General features: G+C 42.8%; 1 protein-coding gene and 1 long non-coding RNA gene across 4 annotated transcripts in view; one reads left to right on the top strand and one right to left on the bottom strand.

The window, feature by feature from the left end:
* Positions 1-3990: 3990 nt before the first annotated feature.
* LOC132646363 (uncharacterized) lies at positions 3991-7879 on the bottom strand. The gene is made up of 3 exons (XR_009584564.1): positions 7725-7879; positions 7116-7225; positions 3991-4141 (listed from the first exon to the last, which is right to left on the bottom strand). It is a non-coding gene; the product is annotated as an uncharacterized LOC132646363 (long non-coding RNA).
* Positions 7878-21860, top strand: part of Ipo9 (importin 9) — a 49515-nt gene continuing 35532 nt past the window's right edge. The window contains exons 1-4 of one of the 3 annotated variants that reach the window (XM_021636645.2): positions 7878-8095; positions 19082-19143; positions 19341-19427; positions 20180-20381. In XM_021636645.2, the coding sequence (XP_021492320.1) occupies positions 7933-8095; positions 19082-19143; positions 19341-19427; positions 20180-20381 (514 nt within the window). In that variant the 5' untranslated portion in view covers positions 7878-7932. Of the gene's footprint in view, positions 8096-12312; positions 12419-13832; positions 14009-19081; positions 19144-19340; positions 19428-20179; positions 20382-21860 lie in introns of those variants that run through there. The other 2 variants (XM_060364358.1, XM_060364357.1) reach the window with 2 other exon arrangements.

The following is a 21860-nucleotide window of genomic DNA, read 5'->3' as shown; positions in this document are numbered from 1 at the left end:
GCCTCCACTTTCCTTCTGGAGCCTGGGACCCTGTTTACAGTCGCACATCTGGGGCCCTCACGGTAGGATCAACCATCTCAAAAAGGGATCGTGGTTCTGTGGCAGTTGTGGAAGGTTGAGCCTCCTCATGGTGCTATAACCCCTCTGGATGCTCATCTAGACTTCTCAGAAGCAAAAGGCCTGAGCTCCCCATCACTGCCCAAGAATTCCATGGCAAAGAGCAAATCCACAGCATCCTTTCCAACCTACATTTGCTTCTTGGTTGCAACCACTGGGACTCCTCAGAAAGGAAAAACTGGGTCCCACAGCTACATTCTCCATTTCCAGGCACCTTCAGGAGAACCCACCCTACCTAATTCTGGAATCTGTGCTATCCCTTTTCCTTCTGACCCCGATTCCACCCCTCACCAAAGTTGGCTAGTGAAGAACATCAGCTTTTGGAGAGCCTCCACCCAGAAGAGGCTCGCCAGAGTCCCTCACATTCGGGATGAAGACCAATAAGTTGTGTTCAATATGTTTGTTTCTCAGTCCCTGCCTAGGCACTAAAATAAAATACTAGGTATTGGAGGCTGCTATGGGGCCTGATGTCTGTGTATCTCTCTGTCTCTCTGTTCTCTCTCACACAGGAGCAGTTTGCTGTTTCTATTTTCTGGGGCTTTGTGGAACATTATTATTTTTGATACCTGTTTTCTAGTAACTTGTTGGTGCTTATTTCTGTCTCTGTAAATCCTTACTCCAGTGTCTTTTCATGTAGCCTAACCATTTGGAAGGGAGAGGCTGGCAGGGAAGGAGAATGGAGTTAAAGACCATGGAAACACCCTACAAGAAATGGTTGGTAAACATTTGGGTCTTGAATTACCAACCTTCTAATCTGTCCGTATTGATGGGCATAAGACAAAGTAATGATTTTTTTTTCTCCCCTGCTAAATTTTTTGTCTTGTGGCTTTTCTAGTTTGCAGTAATTGACATGGATTTAATCTCCCCATCATCCCCTTACTTGTAGCTCTCACAGATGAGTCACACTATTGAGAGGATACTGCCCCTTCCAGGACTCTGAAGATGAATTGTTTCCTGTCATATTCCAGAAAAGTAGGGAAAGCAGTGGTAGGTTTTTACAACATCTCCCATCATCACTCCAGATGGAACCCATTCCCAGCCCCCTGCATGTGCATGGCTCACTCACCTGATCAAGTGAGACAAGGATCCAAAGACATTAATGATGTTTTTTAATGACAAAAGGGTTTTGGAGAGGAAGTTGTGCTAATTGCAGATCTAATCCAGAGTTCAAGTGCTGAAGGAAGTCAAAAGATTGTCAATTACAGTTCCTTACCATTCTTTACCCTTTCTTCCTGTAGTCCTGGCGTTAGCTAAACTGAAGCTAGTAAGTGGACTCCGTGAACCAAAACCCCTGTAGTAAGAAGAAAAAATGGCTATTGCTGCAGGTTGGATAATAGAGATGGATAAGATAACTTTTTTCTTCCAGCATTGGGTATTGAATCCAGTGTTTCTCATATACTCGGCAAGTACTCCATCACTAAACTAAGTGTGTAGCCCTCATTTAAGATTTATTTATTATGTATACAATGTTCTTTCTGCATGTACACCTGCACACCAGAAGAGGGCACCAGATTTCATTATAGATGGTTGTGAGCCACCATGTAGTTGCTGGGAATTGAACTCAAGCCCTTTGGAAGAGCAGCCAGTGCTCTTAACCTCTGAGCCATCTCTCCAGCCCCCCCCCCCCCTTTTTTTTAAAAGAAGGACATCGTTTCACTAAGTTGCCTGTAATGGTCCTGAATTCGCTAAATATTCCAGGCGAGCTTTGAATTTGATGATTCTACACAAACACACATAAGTAACTGGGATTTCAGTAACTCTCTCACATAAGTAACTGGGATTTCAGGCTGCATCAGTAGGCTCTGGTAAGAACTCATAAGAGTTCCCATCAAGGAGGCTATGAAAATAAGTAAGTAAATAGATACATAAATAAAATAAAGGGTTCCAAATGACCAAAGCCTGAAGACACTGCTCTTATAACTGACTGGCCTTACCTATTCAGTCCTCAGTTAGCCTGCTCAGGGATAACAGGAGCACCAGCTTGGCTCTTCCCACCATTGCCCAGGGAACACTGCTACATTCCAGCCCTGGAAGCTCATACTGCTGCAGAGAAGATGGAGGAAACTGGATAGCAGCAGAGGCTTGAAAGAAAGAGAACCACTGAAAATTACACGCATTTATACTAGTTCATCCAGTCTGATGTCTTGGCCATTTTTCTTAACGATTATGTCACAGGGAATGTTCTCAGGCATGTGATCGTGAAAGGCGAACGCTGGTTCCTTGATGCTACCTTTCATTCTGTACATCAGTGGCACCAGGAGGATGTCTTTCAGACCAGCAACAACAGCATGCAAGAATGTGTTAGGAATAAAATTCCCAGGCTCTGACCCAGATTTGCCAAGTCAAATCTGTAGAGGAAGTGCTTAGCAAATGTTTTAGCAGTTCCTCTAGTGAATTGAAAGCATAAGAGCCTTCACTTTGAGATGTTTAATGTCTGAAGACCCCCAGATGAGAAGTGTCTATGGTCTAATTCAAATGTTAACACCTCAAAGTCACTTTTCTCCTACCGAGGTTTCTGGGAGTTAACAGTAAAAATACGTGCTTTGGGATAGAAGTGAGGAAGGCTCTGCATCTTCCCTGAGTGCAGCCTCCAGTGGAGAACTTCCTTCCTCTGCAGCGTCTCCCTGGCAAACCGGGGATTCAGTGGAGGAATCCTGTTGGAGGTCTCATCCAGATTGCTGTTCTTCTGATGGATTCTTTTTCTGGTAATAGAATAAGAAAAGTAAAATAAAATCTAGTTTGCATTTCTCTGATGGAATGTTCTCCCAGCACCAGCCCTCTCCCTTCTTTAAATGGTAACTGCTGAGTCTGAGAACCTAGCCAGACCTTCCTTCCCACAAGGCAGCCAACAGCTGTGGGGCTCCAGCATGCCAGAAAGGCCCATGTCTCTGCTCAGCCCACAGAGTTCTACACAGTGAGAATAAAGTATCTAAGTCCTTAGGTTCAAACTTGCCTTTTCCTGCACTAGGATCTAATACAGGACTACTGCACAAATGGAACAAAAATTCTCTTAAAAAATTTTTTTTCCCCAGAAAGAGCTTCATAGATTTCCAAACTCACAAACCAGCTTATATGGCCATGGAAGTGTTGAGGGCTGTTTCGGAAGTGGTTTTGTTTCAAATTTGTCAGTTTAAAGTGCCCCTATAAGAGCACTTTTGTGTAGAGCATTTAAAAATCACTAGTACTGGATGTCCTGAGCACAGGGACTAAGCACGGAAGGACTAAGGCCCAAGGAGAGCAAGTGTAAAACAATTGCACTAAAATCACCCCCTTCCCATCCAGCCAGCTCCTGGACCATCATCTCCCTCCCCAGGCATTTCTCTAAGGAAGATGTAAGGAGCCAAGTCCCACACTGCGGCCAGTTTCCGGTGCTGCTGTGCTGCGTCCCACCCCCACTTCCTAACGTTCTTTTGTTTATTGCTTTTAACCAAACAAAACTGTAACGAGTTCCAGGCCCTGCTTCCTTTCCTCCCCCTCCCTATCTGTTTTACACATCGCTGCTCCAAAAAGGGTCTGTGTTTCTTAAATGCATGGCATCGCTCAGGTGGAGGGTGGGCAAGAATGTTCACTTTTTAAAACTTACTGTGTAGAAAGTCCCAAACCAGGATATGTGTGTCTCTGTGTGTTTGTCTGATTTTCCTCATTTGACCCTCACCTATTCTAGTCTGTCCCCTTTTATACCTAATGTAGAAAAGGCAAAACTGAATCTGGAAAGCAAATTGTTGTATATAGTTGCGGTAACAATCATGAAGAGAGCTGGGCTGTCCCCTCAGTAATTCATTTTAAATAATAATAAAAAAAATTTGGTTGAAAATTAAATCCATGCCTTGGCCAGCTGAAATGGCCTCCTCCATCGCTAGAGGCTACCCTTACCTGGGTCCTCTGTCCGTCAGGCATGTCTCCATCCAGCAGAATTCATCTGTTCACTGCCATTTGCGTTTCAATAAAGTTATCTCCTGTATTGTCCACTGGTTTTCTAGCTCACTCTGCCTGGTTTCTGTGTCCATTTTTCTGATTGCTTGACCTGGAATGTCAGACAGTTGTAGTTATTTGCCTAACTCAGAAAGCAAACCTCACCTGCTTGTGTCTGACCAAATGCTAAGCAGGAGTCTTTCCACTTCTGTTTTGCTGGCCACAAAGAGCCCTACCTTGAACACTGTGGACTCGGTTTCTGTCCTTTGTTTTTAGTTGCTACAATAAACAACCATATCCAAAAAGCAACTTGGGGGGTGGGTTATTTTGTTTTATGGGTTATAGTCCATTGTAAAGGGACGCCAAGGTGGGAACTCTAGGAAGATGTTTGAAGCCAAAACCACTTAGTGGTCTTAGAGAGCCAAGGCCCACCTGCAGGGGATGGCACTAACCACAGTGGGCTGGGTCCAATTATGTCAATTAGCAATTACGAAATGGATCACAGACTTGTTCATAGGCCAATCTGATCCAGTTAATTCTTCAGTTGAGTCTTTCTCTTTCCAGGTGATTCCAGGTTTGTGTCAAGTTAGTAACTGAAGCTAACTACGAGTTTCCCTCACCAGAAATCAAGGCTTCCAGTGTGGGGGTCAGGAAGGCTCTTGAGTCCTCCCTTCACTGCAAAGTTTGAAGATGTGCCACCCTCTAGGTTGGTGGTTCTCAATCTGTGGGTCGTGACCCCTTGGGTGGTGACCAACTCTTTCACATATCAGATATTACATGACAATTCATAACAGTAGCAAAATTACAGTTATGAAGTAGCAACAAAAGTCATATTATGGTTGGGAGTCTCTGCAAGATGAGCTATTAAAGAGTCACAGCATTAGGAAGGTTGAGAGCCACTGCTCTAGACACTACCTAATTTTTCTTTTGGGGGAGAAGTGAACTTAGCTAGGACAGCTGTTTTAGTGGAGTCCAGTTTCTTCTAGCCACTAAGACAGGAAATAAGCCTTACTATTGTCCACTAAGGAATTGCAGAATGAAGAGGCAGGCGCACTCTCTCTGAAAGCGTTGTGGTAACACAGGCCACCTTGGCCCTTGTAACATGGGAGGTGACAGATGGGTTTAGAGCACACCTCAAGAATGTTCTTTAAAAAAAAAAATTCAGACTAAGCAATTTAGTCTTCAGTCGTTATCAGTTTAGCAACTGCAGTCTTGGGCTGTTTGGGGAATTGCTAACTGATTTCCCTCAAGATTTCTGAATAAAAGAAATGTTCCTAGAAAGTACTCACTTCTAAGGCGCTAAATCTTTGCAGTTTACCAAGAAATACCTGCTCTGAGTTCCAAGAACATGTCACTCCATCCCTTCTACAACTGTGTGCTTGCCGCTTTGGCCTGTGTTTTTAACCCCTTGCTCTAATCATCTCTATTGGGTAGTGTCTCTATGCTGCGGCCATTTCCTTCGATTGGTCCTTGTTGGCCACATGAAACTACTCTTGTTCCCCTACCTCTCCAGCTGTAACTCCCTAGGGGGTAGAAGGAAGAATGCCTGACTAACTAGATGGCTCAGGGGGTGGCACTTGCCACACCTAACATAAAGGGGGACCTCTACAGGTGTCCCAAGGTGTATGTCCATGCATGTGTGCATGACATGTACGCACACGCACACATACACAGGACTTTTTAAACTTATTCTTTGTAAATAACACATCATGTACCCCAGTCCTCTCATCTCCCATCTCATCTTCGTATCTGCCCTCTGCCCTTGCAACCTCTCTGCAAAAAATAAAATAAGATAAAATTAAAAACAAACAAGCAAAGACACCCAAACATCTTGTTGTAGAAGCTGCAGTGTCACCGTGTATCACACAGTGCGCCCTTTGTCCACACCTGTACTTGCAAACCTTCATCACAATGAGGCATTGGTCTATTTTGAGGCTTCTGGCTTCTGTTACACTATCTATATTGGATCCTTACAGGAATTCCTCTCAGATATCCTGTTGTTGCCCTGTGTCATGAAGGTCATTCAGCTTTGGATCTGCAGGACTGGCCCTTTCACAGGCTCCAGCAGATGGTAGACGAGGCAGATGCTGGGATGGGCCAACTCAAAGCCTGCATCTGGGCTAGGGAGGTAGTGAGTTGGTCAGCCCACCAGGTGAGCTCTCCAGCACTGCCCCTGAAATCTCACCCAACGCCACTGCCAACGAGGGGTAGGGTCAGCCCTCCTTTCATGTCCTTGGGGATGGTTTGACCATGCCTTTGCCACTAGGGTCAGCTTTCCCTCCTGCCACAGGTGGGGAGGGAGAGGGGGAAAGAGAGCACTCTCCCTTGCCCATGCCACCCTACAGCAGACAAGGGGCGAGCCTTCTGTGCTCACTGTCTCAGGGCTAGTTCACCTACTCCTTTGCCATCAGGGCCAGCTCTACTGTGCTGCCCAGGCTAGGGACAGGGCCAGTTCAGCATAGTGCCTCCGGTGGCACCAGGGACATCTTCATGACCTTTGCCACTAACATGGCATCAGCAGACCCTGCTGCCATAGGACCACAGACCCAGACATGTTGAGCCTGGCAGCAGCATGGGTATGGATGTCTCGGGTGGCAGCTCAGGCCACTCAAATCAGCATTTCCCTCCTTGGTAGTACGGCCCTCAGATATCCACAAGGTCTCTTGTAGTACTACAGACCACAGACATGGCCACCATGGCCTTTTAAGGTAACTTGGGCTACAAACATTGACAGACTGCAGCCTGACTACAAACCCAGGCATGACCCTTGGTGGCAGCCTGGGCCGGGCCCTCACCATGGCCGCATGTATCTGCCTATTCCTCCCGACTTCAAATCTCAAGTTCCACCTTTCTCCACACTGTATAAACCCCCTGGCTTTGTTTTCTCTTCCATCTCTCCAGCATATACTCCATCTTTCCCTTCTCGCCATCACACATCCATTCATCATAGTGGCACTGCAGCAGGTCTTCGGGTGTCTTTCTTCTGGCCTCCCCCTACACTTTTTTTTTTTTTTTTTTTTAATAAATTAAGTCTGGGATTCACTCTCACTTGTCACATAATCAGTTTAGAGCCAAATTTGGTGTACCTGTAATCTCAGCACTTGGAGGAGGTGAGAACAGGAAGATGAAGGCAGGGAGTTCAAGGCCAGTAGCAGCTACATAGCAAGTTTGAGGCCAGCCTGGGCCATGTGTGACCCTGTCTCAAAACAAAATAACAACAAACAGGTAAATATTAAAAAAAAAAAAAATCATTCTAGAGAAATGCTCCTTTATGTATAGGAACTCTGCCCTGGACAGTCAGTTTCTCATTTTGAGATTGGGCTCATCTAAGATAAAAAGTTGGGGAACTGCATCTTTCTAAAGTGAGCACTCCCCACTGGCAATTTCACTTCAGTTTCTCTGCATGTCCCCTTTTCTCTGTCCTCTCCCCCAGCTAAAACGTGAACGGGCCCAATTGTATCAATGTTATTTTTAGTTGGGATGAGGTTAGTTGGGAAGAGGGTGTTAGGTTAAAATAGGTGCTATTTCTGACCCCCTTCTTCAAAGCCCTCTACATCCATTTCCAGCCTACCTCTGCCCTAACATATCTTAAATCTGAGCCTAGAATCGTGTATCATGGCCTTTATTTCAAGTGCGTTTTCTAACAGCTCGTGCGACTTTAGGACTATAAACAGGGGATTCAGTGTTGAACTCACATCAGAGGCGTTCGTTCCTTGTCGGCAAAAGCGCGGTTCGGTTCCAGCAGCAGAAGGCGCTGTCTCCGGAGGCTGCAGGCTATCCCCGCCCCCTCCCGCTCCCGCGTACTTAGATGCGCAGGCGCGGCTTCGCGGATTGGCCGTACGCGGGAGCCGTCATTCGGTGGCGGGTCTCGGCCGCGGGGCTGGCGGGCTGAGGGGAGGAAAGATGGCGGCAGCGGCGGCAGCTGGTACAGCTTCTGGGCTACCGGGTCCAGTGGCACAGGGATTGAAGGAGGCGTTGGTGGATACCCTCACCGGGATCCTGTCCCCCGTGCAGGAGGTGCGGGCCGCTGCGGAGGAGCAGATTAAGGTGCTGGAGGTGACTGAGGGTGAGTGAGGAGGGACCGTCACGAGGATGGCTCTGACCAGGGCCGGCCGCACAGTCCGCTGACCGCAGGGATCTGGGGAGCCTGAGCCAGGTGGTGCGGTGGGCGCCAGGAGCGGTTTGGGGAACGTGGGGCTTGGGGTGCCGCTGGTGCCTGTCCTAGAGGAAGGGAGGCGCGTTTGAAAGGAGAGGGTCTGGGGAGGTGGAGCCTAAGCGGGGATGGGTGGGTGAGGACTTGAAAGCTAGACCGTGGCTGGGTTCTGCAGTGGGCAGAAATGGAGTTCGACGTGGTGCTGTCGGTGTCGCGCAGTCTGGAGGATATCTGAGCTCAAGACAAGGTCTTTTGCTGTTTTTTTTTTTTTTTTTCACCAGCTCGGTTGTAGTGGGATCTGGGAGGGGGGCTTGCGAAGTGTGAGAGGTAAGGCCCTCGAGAAGGGGCTGCCATCAAACAAGTTTTAGCATCAGAGTTTTAAACCCGGCTGGTTGTTCAGACACCTCACGTTTTCCTAGAAATTAACTGTTAGATGCTTAACACTGCTTCACCTTCCCGACCTGCTTTCCGTTTTTGTTTTTTTTTTAAGACTCATTGGCAATTATTAAATACTGTGCATTTCTATGTACAGGAACCGATCTTTCTTTGTTTTCATTCTTTGTTCTCATCCTCCCGTTATGTTCTTTAAAGTGATAGAGAAGAAACTATTAGTTTGACGTTTTCTTTTCATTTCCTGCTTTAGTGGGCTTTCATCAGACCCATTTTACAAAGAACAGAAAAATTGGTAAAAATCTCCTTGGTTTTGTGTAAGAAATGTATCTGATCAGAATTTCAATGAAAGACCAGATGCTCGGAATCCCTAAGCTCAAGAGAATATTTTCACTACTCCTTAAACTTAGGCCTCTACAGAAATATGGAGATTGTTCCCATATTTGACCAACCACCCTAAAAGCCTTGGGTTAATGCTCCTACAGGACTTATTTTTATTGCAAGGGGGAGAAAATTTCCTTTTAATTTAGTTTTGTATTCACTTGTTGTATGAAGAACTATTGAAGGAAAGTTTCCTTCTGTTGGGATTGTTGGGATTCAGTATCTAATAGGTTAAGGACCATTTTGGAAGGCCAGTTGTAGTTTTATACCATACCTGACTGTCTTAAAAGAGGGAACCATGGGTGGGAAAAAGCTGTTGGAAAGCATTGCATAACTTGACCTGCAGTTTTTAGGTAAAATTCCTTGGCTTAACATTTAATGTACTCTGCCACCCTTGGTATAAAGACAGAAAATTGATAGAAACCTTACTAAATTTAACTTGCTACTTGCATTTAGTTGCTGGTCTGACGTAAACTGATTATCTTAATTAAACCTTTAACGAATGATACCCAGTGTCTGTGCTACCCTGAAATGTTTGTCTGACACCTTGCTGTGAAAGGTGGATTGTGCCTACACTGTACGGTAGCAGGAGTCTTGCTCTGATTGCTTCTTTAGCTCTAGCCAGATACTATGGCCTTATCTAGCCAAAATGAGTTATAAACTTCTTTTGAAGTTCTTGTCTCCTACCTTGTGATCTTGAAATCAAAGTCTTGATCTAGTCCACTGATGAAGAAAGAGATAAGCTGCGCCTCAACTCTCCTTTTCCCATAACCTATTGATAATGTGCTGTGTGGCATAATGAGAGAGGCAAGGGCAAACTTCGATACAGTAACAGGAATGGTGGTCTGGTAGTGACAGCATACAGCTCACTTATAGAATGTGGTACAGAGTTGGACCAAGCCTGGAGTTGAATATACCATGTTGGACTCTTAGTGGCTTTAATAAATAGTCTTGTCCCCTTCTGTTTCTATTTTTAGTTAAAGGATAGTGGTTTGTTCTTTACGTATCTTTTCCGTGAGTGGCCTTTAATCTTTTCGATCTTACATTCCACTGACTCTCTTAGATACTGCATAAGGTAAGCTAAGGGCTTCTTTTCTAGCTATGGCTCTTTACATGAAATGACAGCACCTGGTCTCTAGGAGTCCACAAGCTTCTTAGCCTTAGATTGTCAGGACAGTGTTCCTGTTATGAAAATAAGGGACCTTTCTTGCAAATGAAGAAATGATTTTTTTTTTCACCCTTGGAATTGCTTTTTTAGTTCGTTCACACACACACACACACACACACACACACACACACACACACACCCAGAAAAACAAACCTTGCTTTCTGGTCATTTAAAACATCTTCCTCAAAACTTGAAGTTAATGAGAGTTGGTGTGTATTATTTTTGTGTTTTGGTAATTTTCTTTTTTGTTCCATAGAGCACAGGGTCAGGTAATTAGCAGATCTAGTCCCTCAGCCTCTCAAAAAGCTGCACTGTGAGTCATTTGCTGTTGCCTCATGTAGGATTCTGGACCTCTTGGTTTATAAGATTTTCAGGGTTTTTTGTTTGTTTGTTTGTTTGTTGTTTTGTTTTGTTTTTCCTAAAAACAGGGTTTTTCTGTAGCCCTGGTTGTCCTGGAACTCACACTCTGTAAACCAGACTGGCCTCGAACTCAGAGAGATCTGCCTGTCTCTGCCTCCCAAGTGTAGGCATTGAAGGTGTGTGCCACAACTGCCAGTCTTGTGACTCATTATTTTTGCCAGAAAGGTGTGTACCTTTCTTGGGTGCCAGCTAATGAGCTCTACCCTGGAACATTACTATGTGCAAAGATTTCTAACTTTTGGGGGAAAGGCACAGATCAGTTGTTACTTATTAGAGGGAAGGGCAAGAAAGGGTAAAGTTTTGGCCAAATTATATCGGAAATATAATATTTCTTTTAGTATTGGGGGCTGAATTTAGGCCTTGTGTATGATAGGCAAATATTCTGCTACCTCCATACATCCCCAGCCTTATAGAATGGGTTCCACTAAGCACTTCTTTTAAGAAGTGGGTTTCCAGCCAGGTGCAGTGGCACATGCCTGTAATCCCAGCACTTGGGAGGGAAAGGCCGGTGGATATCTGTGAGTTGGAGGCCAGCCTGGTGTACAAATTGATGACTCCTATTTTATTAGCCTGATGACCTAGAAAGATTTTCTTGAATTTCTGCACCTGCCCTTTTCCCTAGTCACTGGCAACTAGGGGAACCCTGAAAGCTTTACATAGTTAAAGCCTCGTTACCAGGCATCAAGAAAGAGACACCACCAGTTTACTACCCTCTTAACCACACATAAAGGAGAAGATGGTGTAATTTCCCAAACTTGGCCAGGTGTCACTGCAGCCCTGAGGGGGGGGGGGCAGCATTGTATGAAAGTCTGGAGTTTCTGTGTCTTCTGTGGTATTAAGCAGATAAGTGTTCCCTTTCATTTTCCTTAAGAGGATTGAGGGTTTGAGTTTGATTAACAGTTTGTGGCACACATAGGGTAAAAGTAAAAGTTTTTTTTTGTTGTTGTTGTTGTTTGTTTTGTTTCGTTTTTTTAGCATGTTTTTGTAATTCTGTGTCATTAGTATACAGGGACATAGCAAGCATTCACTAACATGGGTATTATACAAGAGGAGCTGTAGATTACCGAAGGTCTCTTGCCTCAGAATCTTAATGTTTTGTCAACTTCATTTTTTTTTTTTTAATTAAACTTATGGTAAGACCATAAGATTTTTTTTTAGAATGTCACCTCTTTGTTTCTGGCATATTAGTGCTTTGCTTCTTATATCTCAGAATAGAATTCTTTCCTTTTTCTTTTACTTTCCTATTTTTCTTTAAGAAGAGATCCTAAGTGTTGGAATGAGTAACTTCCATGTACAGTCTTTGTTCTCTGGCTAGCATAGCTGAGATTTTTGTAAAAATAACTAGGTTTAGATCTCATTTTTTTTTCTCGTTATTTATTTTTGTCTGTTAAAAATGAATGTACCCCACCCTACCCTGACCACCAACATTTGCCCTTGACTAGGCTTTTTGTCTTTTTTTTTTTCTTTCTTTTATTTCTGGGCTTAGGATTGAACCCAGGGCATTCTAGCCAGGCAAGCATTCTACAATAGAGCAATGGTCCCAGCCCAGTCTTCTCTGCCTTGCTTCCCAGAGAATACATGATTCCTCTCCATCTCCCACCCTTGCGCTGAACAGAGAATATTGAGCATTCTCTGTCTCAGTTTCCCTGGCATTCAGATGCTGCTCAGTTATGAATGATGATTTCCCCTTAGATGCCTAGAGAGATGATCCTGGTGGCTGGAAATGCGTTCTGGTTCTCATGGGCACTTTTCTGGCTTTCTTACAGTATAGCATAAGCACTGTCCACCTGCGAAGGGCACCCCGCAAGGATCCAGACGCACTCCTGGGCATGTGGCGGGCACTGAACCGAGCGGAAGGCGGCCACGCTCGGAAAAAGGCCAGTGGTAGAGTTTTCTTTTCCCTTTAAGTTATGGTTTCGTGGTGCTTACCCACCCCCATGAGAGATAGGGGGCTTCTCCAGAGTGCTGCTTAAAACTCTTCCCTACAGATAGTCTCTGTTCACAGTTCTCCCTAAAGTTGGCTCTCAAGGCACCGTCAAATCTTAGGTCTCACTCGTAGACTCATAAGAATAGTAGTGTGCATTTCTTAACTTATCCTTTATCCTCCCTGCCCTCTTTTACATTTTTCCTTCTAAGCCAAACTTTACACGGGTATTTGTTGCCAAATAGGGTAAGAGAAAGGAGAGCAAAGATCACCAGAAAGGGGGAACAAACACCCAGAAGACTAGAAAATTCATCTAATGCAGGAAATGAGACTAGAAAGTGAGAGAGAAGCAAAGGATTTCTTAGAAAGGCCAGAGGATGTCAGTTTGGAATGGAGATGCCCAGTAAAGTCAGGTGAAAAAAATCTAAATTAACCAAAAGGAAGCTGTTCCTGTTTCACCTGGAAAAGGGAACTCAGGGAATTATGTTTCCTGACAAAATGGTTCTAGAAAGCCAACTTCCTATATCCTCATAGGAGTGTTCTTTTTAGTTCAGTGTCTTAGATTGAATCTTAGTTTATTCTGAATTTGTCTCTTCCAAGCAAAACGAAAGTCCAGTGTATGTGTCTCATGTATTTTCTCTGCTTTCGTTAAATTGTTGTTTGTTTTTAACAGATATACTTAGTTGTATTTTTTTTTTCAAAAGTTATCGTATAGATTCAATCAGTAAAAGCCTTCAAATGAGGTTTCGTGCTACATTTGATGGGGTTGTCTGCCCTCTTGACAGAATGGTGATGTAAAGAAGCCCTGTTGTTGATCATAGTCAAGCCCAGGCTGTGAGCCTCAGCAGCTGTTTGTTTTGCTTATATTCTCAAGAATGAAGTTTTGAGTTGTGGAGACACTTCAAAAAAAACAAATTGTTGTTTGGTTTTCTTGCTTTGCATTAGCTTTCTAGCAGACTTCATTTCAATACCATACCACCACTGTCATTGGATACAAGTCCTCATCCACTTTCATCTAAATTCGTTTTTAGTATGATACTTTTCTCAGGACTGTGCAATTTAGGAAGAAATTTTCTTTCTTACATCCTACTATGGCCTAATGCAAGTTAGCTTTTTGCCTTTAAAATTGGAAGGTTAACAGTTTTGAAACTCTGGGAACTTAGAGAAGAGAATATATTATGTTCATTTGACTTTAAATCTTGTTTTAATAAACCAAGCTAATCTTCAGGTTCTCTCTCCTAGTGGACTTAAACAGACATTCGTATTAGTTGTATTTTCAACCCTCTCTTAGATAAAGGAAATAAACTTTTATAGAAAATTCATCTTAAAATACTCACAGGTAGAGACTCCTAGCCGACTTGCACCCAAGTCCTCCTTGCTACTTCCTCCTGGCACAGACACCAAAAAACCTTCCGTGGAAGTTTTTCTCTGAAAAGTAGACTTGAAAGTCTCCAGTTGCGGACAGAGCCTCGGGTGTCCTGGTCGGTGTGGCGCTTTCCTGCACACTCGTTTCAGTTCTTCTCCTTGGTGCCCGTGTGAACTGGTGAGAAATAAGGTGGTTCCTCTTCCCTTCTCTAGGCCTCGTTATCGCTCTAGAACTATGAACAGTCAGTGTTCTCAGTGGAAAGATTAAATTCAAATTTATTTAAGCTTTATAGTTTCAATTCAGATTTCAAAGCTTCCTCAAAAGGTCTTATTCCTTGTATCTTTTTCATGCTGTGTATGATTGAATATTTTACTTATTTTTACCTCCATTTGTCCCTATAGGAATGATCCAAAAATGAAGCTCTTGCCAAGAACTTTAAAATCCCCATAAATGTTATTTAAATAGTGCCTTAAAAGAAAGTTCTGTGTGTTCCAAGTAGTTTATGAATATGTTTGTAGGTCATTCTGAAGGAAGTTGCATGAGGCATACTAGAATTGATTCACTGTCCAGGTAGACCAAGATCATTTAGACTCAAGGTGTGAGCTTAGTGTCTTTTTTCACACTAAGTATCTGAATTGCAAGTGCGGGTGCCTTTACTAGTAGTATTCCTTCTTCTTTTCCATTCCATTTGTTTATTCATTCCTTCACGCATTCATTTATTGAGATGGGGCTTGTGCCATGGTAGGTATGTGGAGATTAGAAGACAGCTTGTTGGGGTGGTTCTCTCCTTCCATCGTGTAGGTGCCAGGGATTAAGTTCAGGTATCAGGCTTAATGGGTAGTGCCTTAGCCTGCTGAACCATCTCATTGGGCTACCTGTTATTTTAAAATTGGATTTTACCTTGTTCTGGAGAGATGGTTCAGTGGTTAACAGCACTAGCTATATTTCCAGAGGACCAGGGTTCAATTCTCAGCACCTACATGGCAGCTCACAGTCATCTGTAACTTGAGGCCAAGGGATCCACCTTCTTCTGGCCTCCCTTGGGCACTACACAATGTGATGCACGGATATAAATGCAGGTAAAACACCATATTCGTTTTAAAAATGGGAGAAATTAAGTAGATTAAACAATGGAATTCATGTACCTAAACACTGGTATTTAAAAGGTGTCAATACGTCATGTTAGTGGCACACACTACAGCTCTCTGAGCTGTACACTCCCAGCAGGAGGCAGAGGCAGGTGGATCTCAGCCTGGGCTACGTAGTGAGAAATGGTAAGACCTTATCTCAAAAATCCAGGCCAAACCAAAAAAGGCTCTTCTTAAATTATAAATGACTCATCTGCTTTTTAGAGTCCATTCTAAAAGTTGACTCATATATCAGTGGGTTTTAGACACCTGTTTCTTCTCTTGCAATAAATGGGCTTTTTATATTTACCGAGAATCTGAACTAGCCAAAATAATCTTAGGAATCAGAGTAAATTTCAGTATCCATTGAGATGATTCTGAAGGTTTTAAATGTTTGTGACTAAATGTTTAAAAAGTAAAACCTATTTTATCATGCTTTTACAGTTTCATTCTTCCCTGAGTGACATGATGGATGCCACAGAAAATTATTTAAAACTACAGTTTAGAGAGGGGCTGGGGTGTAACTCAGCAGTAGAATCCATGCCCAGCAAGAAGAGCCAGCTTTGATCCCTCCTGTTGCAAGAAGTCCATTAATTTAGAATGCCACTTAAAGGCATTGAGCTGGCAGTGGTGGTGCATACCTTTAATCCCAGCACTCAGGAGACAGAGGCAGGGGGATCCCTGAGTACACAGAGAAATCCTGTCTGGGAAAAAAGAGAGGGAGAGGGAGAGGGACATGAAGGCATTGAAAAGAGTGAGCTTTAAGGATTTAGTAAAATTGCAGGATAGAATATAAACAACAGCTTACTTATACAAAGGACCTAACTTGTTTCTCAAACTTTTAAAACCATTTATAATTTTAATCAAAAAAAAAGATTAATTTGGAGTAAAGCAAACAAGAACTGTAAGAATCTGTTTTAGGATATTTCTTTTTCTGGTTTGGTTTGGTTTGGTTTTTTGAGACAGGGTTTCTCTGTGTAGCCTAGACTCGCTTTGTAGACCAGGCTGGCCTCAAACTCACAGTGATCCACCTGCCTCTGCCTCCCTGAGTGCTGGAATTACAGGTGTGCACCTACTGCACCTAGCTGAGGATACTTCTTTTTGATGTGGAAGAGCCATCATTCCTCTAGTTGATACTATAGGTTTTCAATAGATTTTTTTTGTATTACTTTCTGTGTCTGGCTGTTTTGCCTGCATGTATGTCTGTGTGCCATGTGCACGCAGTGTCCTCAGAAGCCAGAAAAGGGCATTGGATCCCCTAGGACTAGAGTTAAGGCAGGTTGTGAGCTGCCATGTGTGTGCTGGAAATCAAACATGGGTCCTCTGCAAGAGCAGCAAGTCCTTTAACTGCTGAGTCGTCTCTCCAGCCCTGCATTAAATATGAACAAACTGGAAAGATATCCTGTTTTTAGCTCAGACAATAGGATATTAGAGATGAGCTGGACAAGTTGATTCTAGGGTTGTATCAGGGATTGAAAGGTAACTATAATATTGAAAAGAAAAAACTACCAGGAGGACAAGCTCTACAGACATTTTAACATTATATAAAATTCTATAAGACTGTGGCATAGGCACATAAATAGAGAATTATAGAATAGAAAGTCTAAAAACTTACACAAGTACCTACGGAAATTGAGTCAAACTAGAGAATCCCTGCCCTGAAAATCTGCTGAAACAATTTTTGTATACCAGTGTGAATCTGCAAGTAGAAGGTTTTGTATCTGGCATTATGTGATAGGTCAGACTCAAAATGCAGAAACACTGCTGGCTCAGTGGTGCATACTCATAATCATGTCTGGTAAGAAGACTGAGGCAAGAAATCTTGAATTCAAGGTTATCATGAACTACACAGTGACATACTGTCCAAAAGAAAAAGATACCAGCACCATAGGCTTGGTAGCTAATCTTTGTGATGCCAGCTGTTAAGAGGCGAAGACAGAAGAATCATTGCCAATTCCAGGCCAGCCTGGGCTACAGTAAGACCCTGTCTTACTAAAGGCAGTATGTGAAAGGGGGAGGAAATAAAGATGGAACCTTTTTCGTTTTTTGAGATAGTTTCTTTGTGTAGCTTTGGCTGTCCTGGAACTCTCTCTGAGTTCCAGGCTGGCCTCAAACTCATATATCCACCAGCCTCTGCCTCCATGCTGGGATTAAGGCGTACCCCACCACACCTGGTTATATGGAACTTTGGGAATTTTTGTGGTTTGTGTGAGTGTGTGTTGTTGTTGTTGTTGTTGTTTATAATTTATTTTTATTTTATGTTCATTGGCATTTTGCTTGTGTGTGTGTGTGTGTGTGTGTGTGTGTGTGTGTGTGTCAGCCGCCCTGGAACCAGAATTACAGGCAGGTGTGAGCTGCCATGTGGGTGTTGGGACCCCTAGGCCTATGGAAGAACAACCAATGCTCTTAACCACTTAGCAAGTCCTAGATGAACTTTTTTAATGGGGCTGGGACAACTGTATAACCATTTGCACCAAAGAGAAAAGCAAGCCCTGGTGAATTAAGAGCCTAAACGTAAGGAATCAAAACCCCAGAACTACTAGAAGAAGCATGGTGAGTGCCCTTTAATCTGACATAATGATGGGAAATAAAAGTAATAAACAGCAAGAAAACTTTTGTTGTCAAGTTTTGCAGTGAGTTTTGTGCTGATCACATGCATTGAGTAGGATTGCTTGTTATATTGGTACCACTATTCTTTCCTTGTGGATTTGGAAACTAGGGTTTACCTAAGGACAGGTGTGGTAACGTCAAGACTTGAGCTTAATCTTGCCTAAATCCAGAGCTCTTGCATGGTTGTTTCGTTTGTTTTGGGGGGCAGAGGCAGTATATGTCTATATGTGTGGTTTGGGTAACATGCATTTTTAAATTTCTTACTAGCCATATTAAAGAGGTTAGGAAAAAAAAAAAGGAATAGATAAGGATAATTTTAATGCTTAAGGCTAGAGAGATAGCTCAGTGGTTAAGAGTACTTGCTGCCCTTCCAGAACCACACCTGAGTTTGATTCCTAGAATCCATTTTGGGAGATTTACAATTGCCTGTAACTCTAGCTTCAGTGATCTTGTGATCTGATAAGTCTTCTGGCTCCCACTGGTATACATGTGGCATACATGTATTCAGATGAATACACATAAAGATATATCTTTAAAATAATAATCTTAATACTGGCTGGTCATGGTGGCATACACCTTTAATTCCAGCACCCTGGAGGTAGAGGTCTGCCTGATCTACTTACTAAGTTCAGGCCAGGAGAGCTACATGGTGAGACCTTGTCAAGAAAAATGCATTAATTAGCTAATGAATTATCTATTGTATTCATTTAACCTGATGTATGTCAAGTATTCCCAAATATAATCAGTTTTTTGTTTGGTTTCATTTGGTTTGGTTTTGTCTTGTTTTGTTAAGGCTGGTAGGGTTGTACATGCCTTTAATCCTTAGCATTCAGGAAACAGGCTAGGGGATCTACATGAGTTTTAGGCCAGCCAGCGCTATGTAGTGAGACTCCGTCGAAAAGAAAAACATTATTAAGATATTTTTTTCATGCTAAATTTGAAATGTAAGGTGTGGTTTACATTGACAACCATCTGTCTTTTTGACCGATGGCAAATATATTGGCTGCACAATCCTAGATTGTGAGATAGGAAACGATGATATACCTTTGATCTTACATTCTTGATACAACATTGATTACTTCCAAAATGTAAATGGGTCTATTTTTATTTGGTAGTGAGAGTTTATGACATTCTCAATATGCAGTTCTAGATTGTTTATCAGGTGTATGACTCATACCTATGATACTGGGCACTTGGAAAGCCAGAGCAGGAGGATCTAATTCAAGACTAGCCTAGGCTACATGGCAAAATCCTGTCTTTTTTTCTAAAATTTATACTGCATGTTGAAAACTATTTTCTGCAACCCTTACCTTGTTTTGCTTTTTAGGGTACACCTGTTGAACCAGGTTTTCTAAAAACTAATGTCTCAGAATTCCTAAGATTACTGTACTGTAGAAGCAGCGGGTCAGGTTTCTTCTTGAAATCTTTCCTTGTTGCTTCCAGGTCAGAGCTCAGTGAATTGCTGTGGCTTTCATAAATATCCTTAGACTCACAGTAAAATTTTCTTTTTCAGAATTTGGTGTTCACCTAGCAGAACTGACTGTAGATCCTCAGGGGGCACTGGCAATCCGTCAGGTAAGTCCAGGCTCATCCAATTGATGAGTAATTTCTCCTTACTTAGTGGTGAAACTTTCTTAGGAGAAAGAGAAAAAATACGAACAATGTATAAAACATGATTTTTGTACCAAATGTATCTCAAACCATATATGCGGTTTTTCTATGTGAAAATAAGTCCTATTTTTGTTGCACATGATGGCTTATTCTCTTTACAGTTGGCATCAGTCATCTTGAAGCAATATGTGGAAACTCACTGGTGTGCCCAATCAGAGAAGTTCAGACCTCCTGAAACTACAGAACGGGTAAAGGCAGTTACATGGTGGTTAATCTACCTACAAAGATGTGAGGCACAGTTTTTAGACATTCAGCATTAATAGAACATTTTCTGACAACAAAAAATAAGACTAGGAAGAAAATAGGTTGGTGGATGGTATTATGAGTGCTAATCTACAAATGAGAGTATCAAGGTGGACTGTGTTCAGGTTCCAGTTGTTACCCAGGCATGGTGTCGCACACCTGTAATCCCAGCACTCAGGATGGCAGAGGCTGGCCGATCTCTGTGAGTTCAAGGCCAGCCTGGTCCACAAAACAAATCCAGGATAGTCAAGGCTACACAGAGAAATTCTGTCTCAAAAAAACTAAAAAAAAACAAACAAAACAAATTCCAGTTCTGCCGTTTTGCAGGCCATAAGAGCATTTGAAACATATTTAGCTGTGAACACTGAATTTCCTAAGTTTCCAAATTAGAATTAAAAGTACCAACTTCAAAGAGCTTGACATTTGTATGAAATAGACTTCTTCTTAGTAAAATTGCTAAGCAATTATCCTGCATACCCAAGAAAGGATGAGATACAAGGTCTAGAACTGTGGTTGGAGCCTTCTACAATTGTGGAACTGTTGTGTTTGTATGATGGCCAATATGAGCACCACTGTGGCTGGTGAACTCTTAATGTGTGGCTGTCATACCTAAGCCACTAAGATAGTCCCAAAGCAGATAGGCTTTGCCTGCTGCTTACCATCTGATTAGTGACAAGTGACCTTTCCTCCTGTACAGGCCAAAATTGTTATCCGGGAGCTATTGCCCAATGGGTTGAGAGAATCCATAAGCAAAGTGCGCTCCAGTGTGGCCTATGCTGTTTCAGCCATTGCCCATTGGGATTGGCCTGAAGCCTGGCCCCAACTCTTCAACCTGCTAATGGAGATGTTGGTGAGCGGAGACTTAAATGCTGTCCATGGAGCCATGCGTGTGTTGACAGGTACCACAAGTGTTTTTCTTGGTGTTGGTGAGAGGAACAATTAGAAGCTATGTGACAGGTGGCCTAGACCAAGGATCTCCTCTCTTCCAGATTTTTTTTAAATGTTTCTCTTCTAGTTTTCGTCTCTACAGCCATCAGAAGTTCCGTGATTCTTTCAGGGAATTGAGTTAGCATAGTACTACCTATACATCCAAATCCTTACTTAGGAGAGTATGATTCAGTGGCAGAGCATGCACAAAGCCCTGAGTTCAAGCCCCAACACCACATACATACAAAGATAGAGGAATGCCCTGGCAAATAAATACTTAGATTTTTGGTTTATACTCTGTCTATACCTTGGCACTGTGCTTAGTCTCTTTGAGCCTTAGTTTCTAAGATGCTTTCTTAATTACTGTTCTGTTGCTATGAAGAGACACCGTGACCAACACAACTCTTATAAAATTGAAGCTTGCTATAGTTTTAAAGGGTGAATCCACAGTCACCATGGTAGGAAGCATATAGGCATTTCTGGAGCAGTAGCTTAGAGTTTTATATTGTGTTCTGCCAGCAGATATACAGACCCTGGACCTGACATAGGCTTTTGGAACCTCAGAGCCCACCCGTAGTGACACACTTCCTCTAATAAGGCCACACCTACTCCAGCAAGTCATACCTCCTAATCCTTCTCAAACAGTTCCACTCCCTGGTGACTCAGCATGTAAATATATGAGCTTATTGGAGCCATTTTCATTCAAACCACCACAGATGCTAACCTCAAAGGACTTTATGGTCATTGACATGTGCTAATATATGTAAAGTATTGAGCATAATAATTGACATGTAGTAGACTCCTGAGTAAACTTTAGTCATTAGGCTTAACATAAATCTTGGGTATTCTTTCCTATTTAACTGACTATACATGCATCTTGAAAATGTCTCAATAGTTTTATCCTTAAATGGTAATATATAAATACATGAGATGAAGTGTAAAGTAATTAAAACTCAAAGACTTGTACTCCACTGCTTAGTTCAAACAGAAAAATTTATAGAGTAATCAGGGTTCACCTGAGCATGGTGGTTACATGCTTAAACCCAGTGCTCAGAAGGCAGAGATCTCTGTGTGTTCAAGTCCAGCCAGAGCTATACAGTAAAACCCTGTCTTAAAGACAAACGAGTAATCAGGACTAAAAAGATAACTGACTGGTTAAGAATGCTTGCTACTCCCCAGAAGACTCGAGGTGGGTTCCCAGCACTTGTGTGCTGTTAGCCGTCTGTGACTGCAGCTCCAGTGATCCAGCACCTCAGCAGGCATCTTCATTCACATGCATGTGCCCTCCACCCCCAACAGGCAAATAAATGTAATATAAATGAGTTGTTTCAATTAAGGGACTGCAGAGGTAAGATAGCTTTGGTTAAGAGCACTGGCTGCCCTTCCAGAGGACCTGAGCTTAGTTCCCAGAACCCTACGTCAGGTGGCTGACAGTTGCCAGTGACTCTAGC

The sequence above is a fragment of the Meriones unguiculatus genome, chromosome 11 (assembly GCF_030254825.1).
Source record: "Meriones unguiculatus strain TT.TT164.6M chromosome 11, Bangor_MerUng_6.1, whole genome shotgun sequence".
In the NCBI taxonomy this organism is placed as follows: Eukaryota; Metazoa; Chordata; class Mammalia; order Rodentia; family Muridae; genus Meriones; species Meriones unguiculatus.
This window is presented reverse-complemented; position numbering and strand designations above follow the sequence as displayed.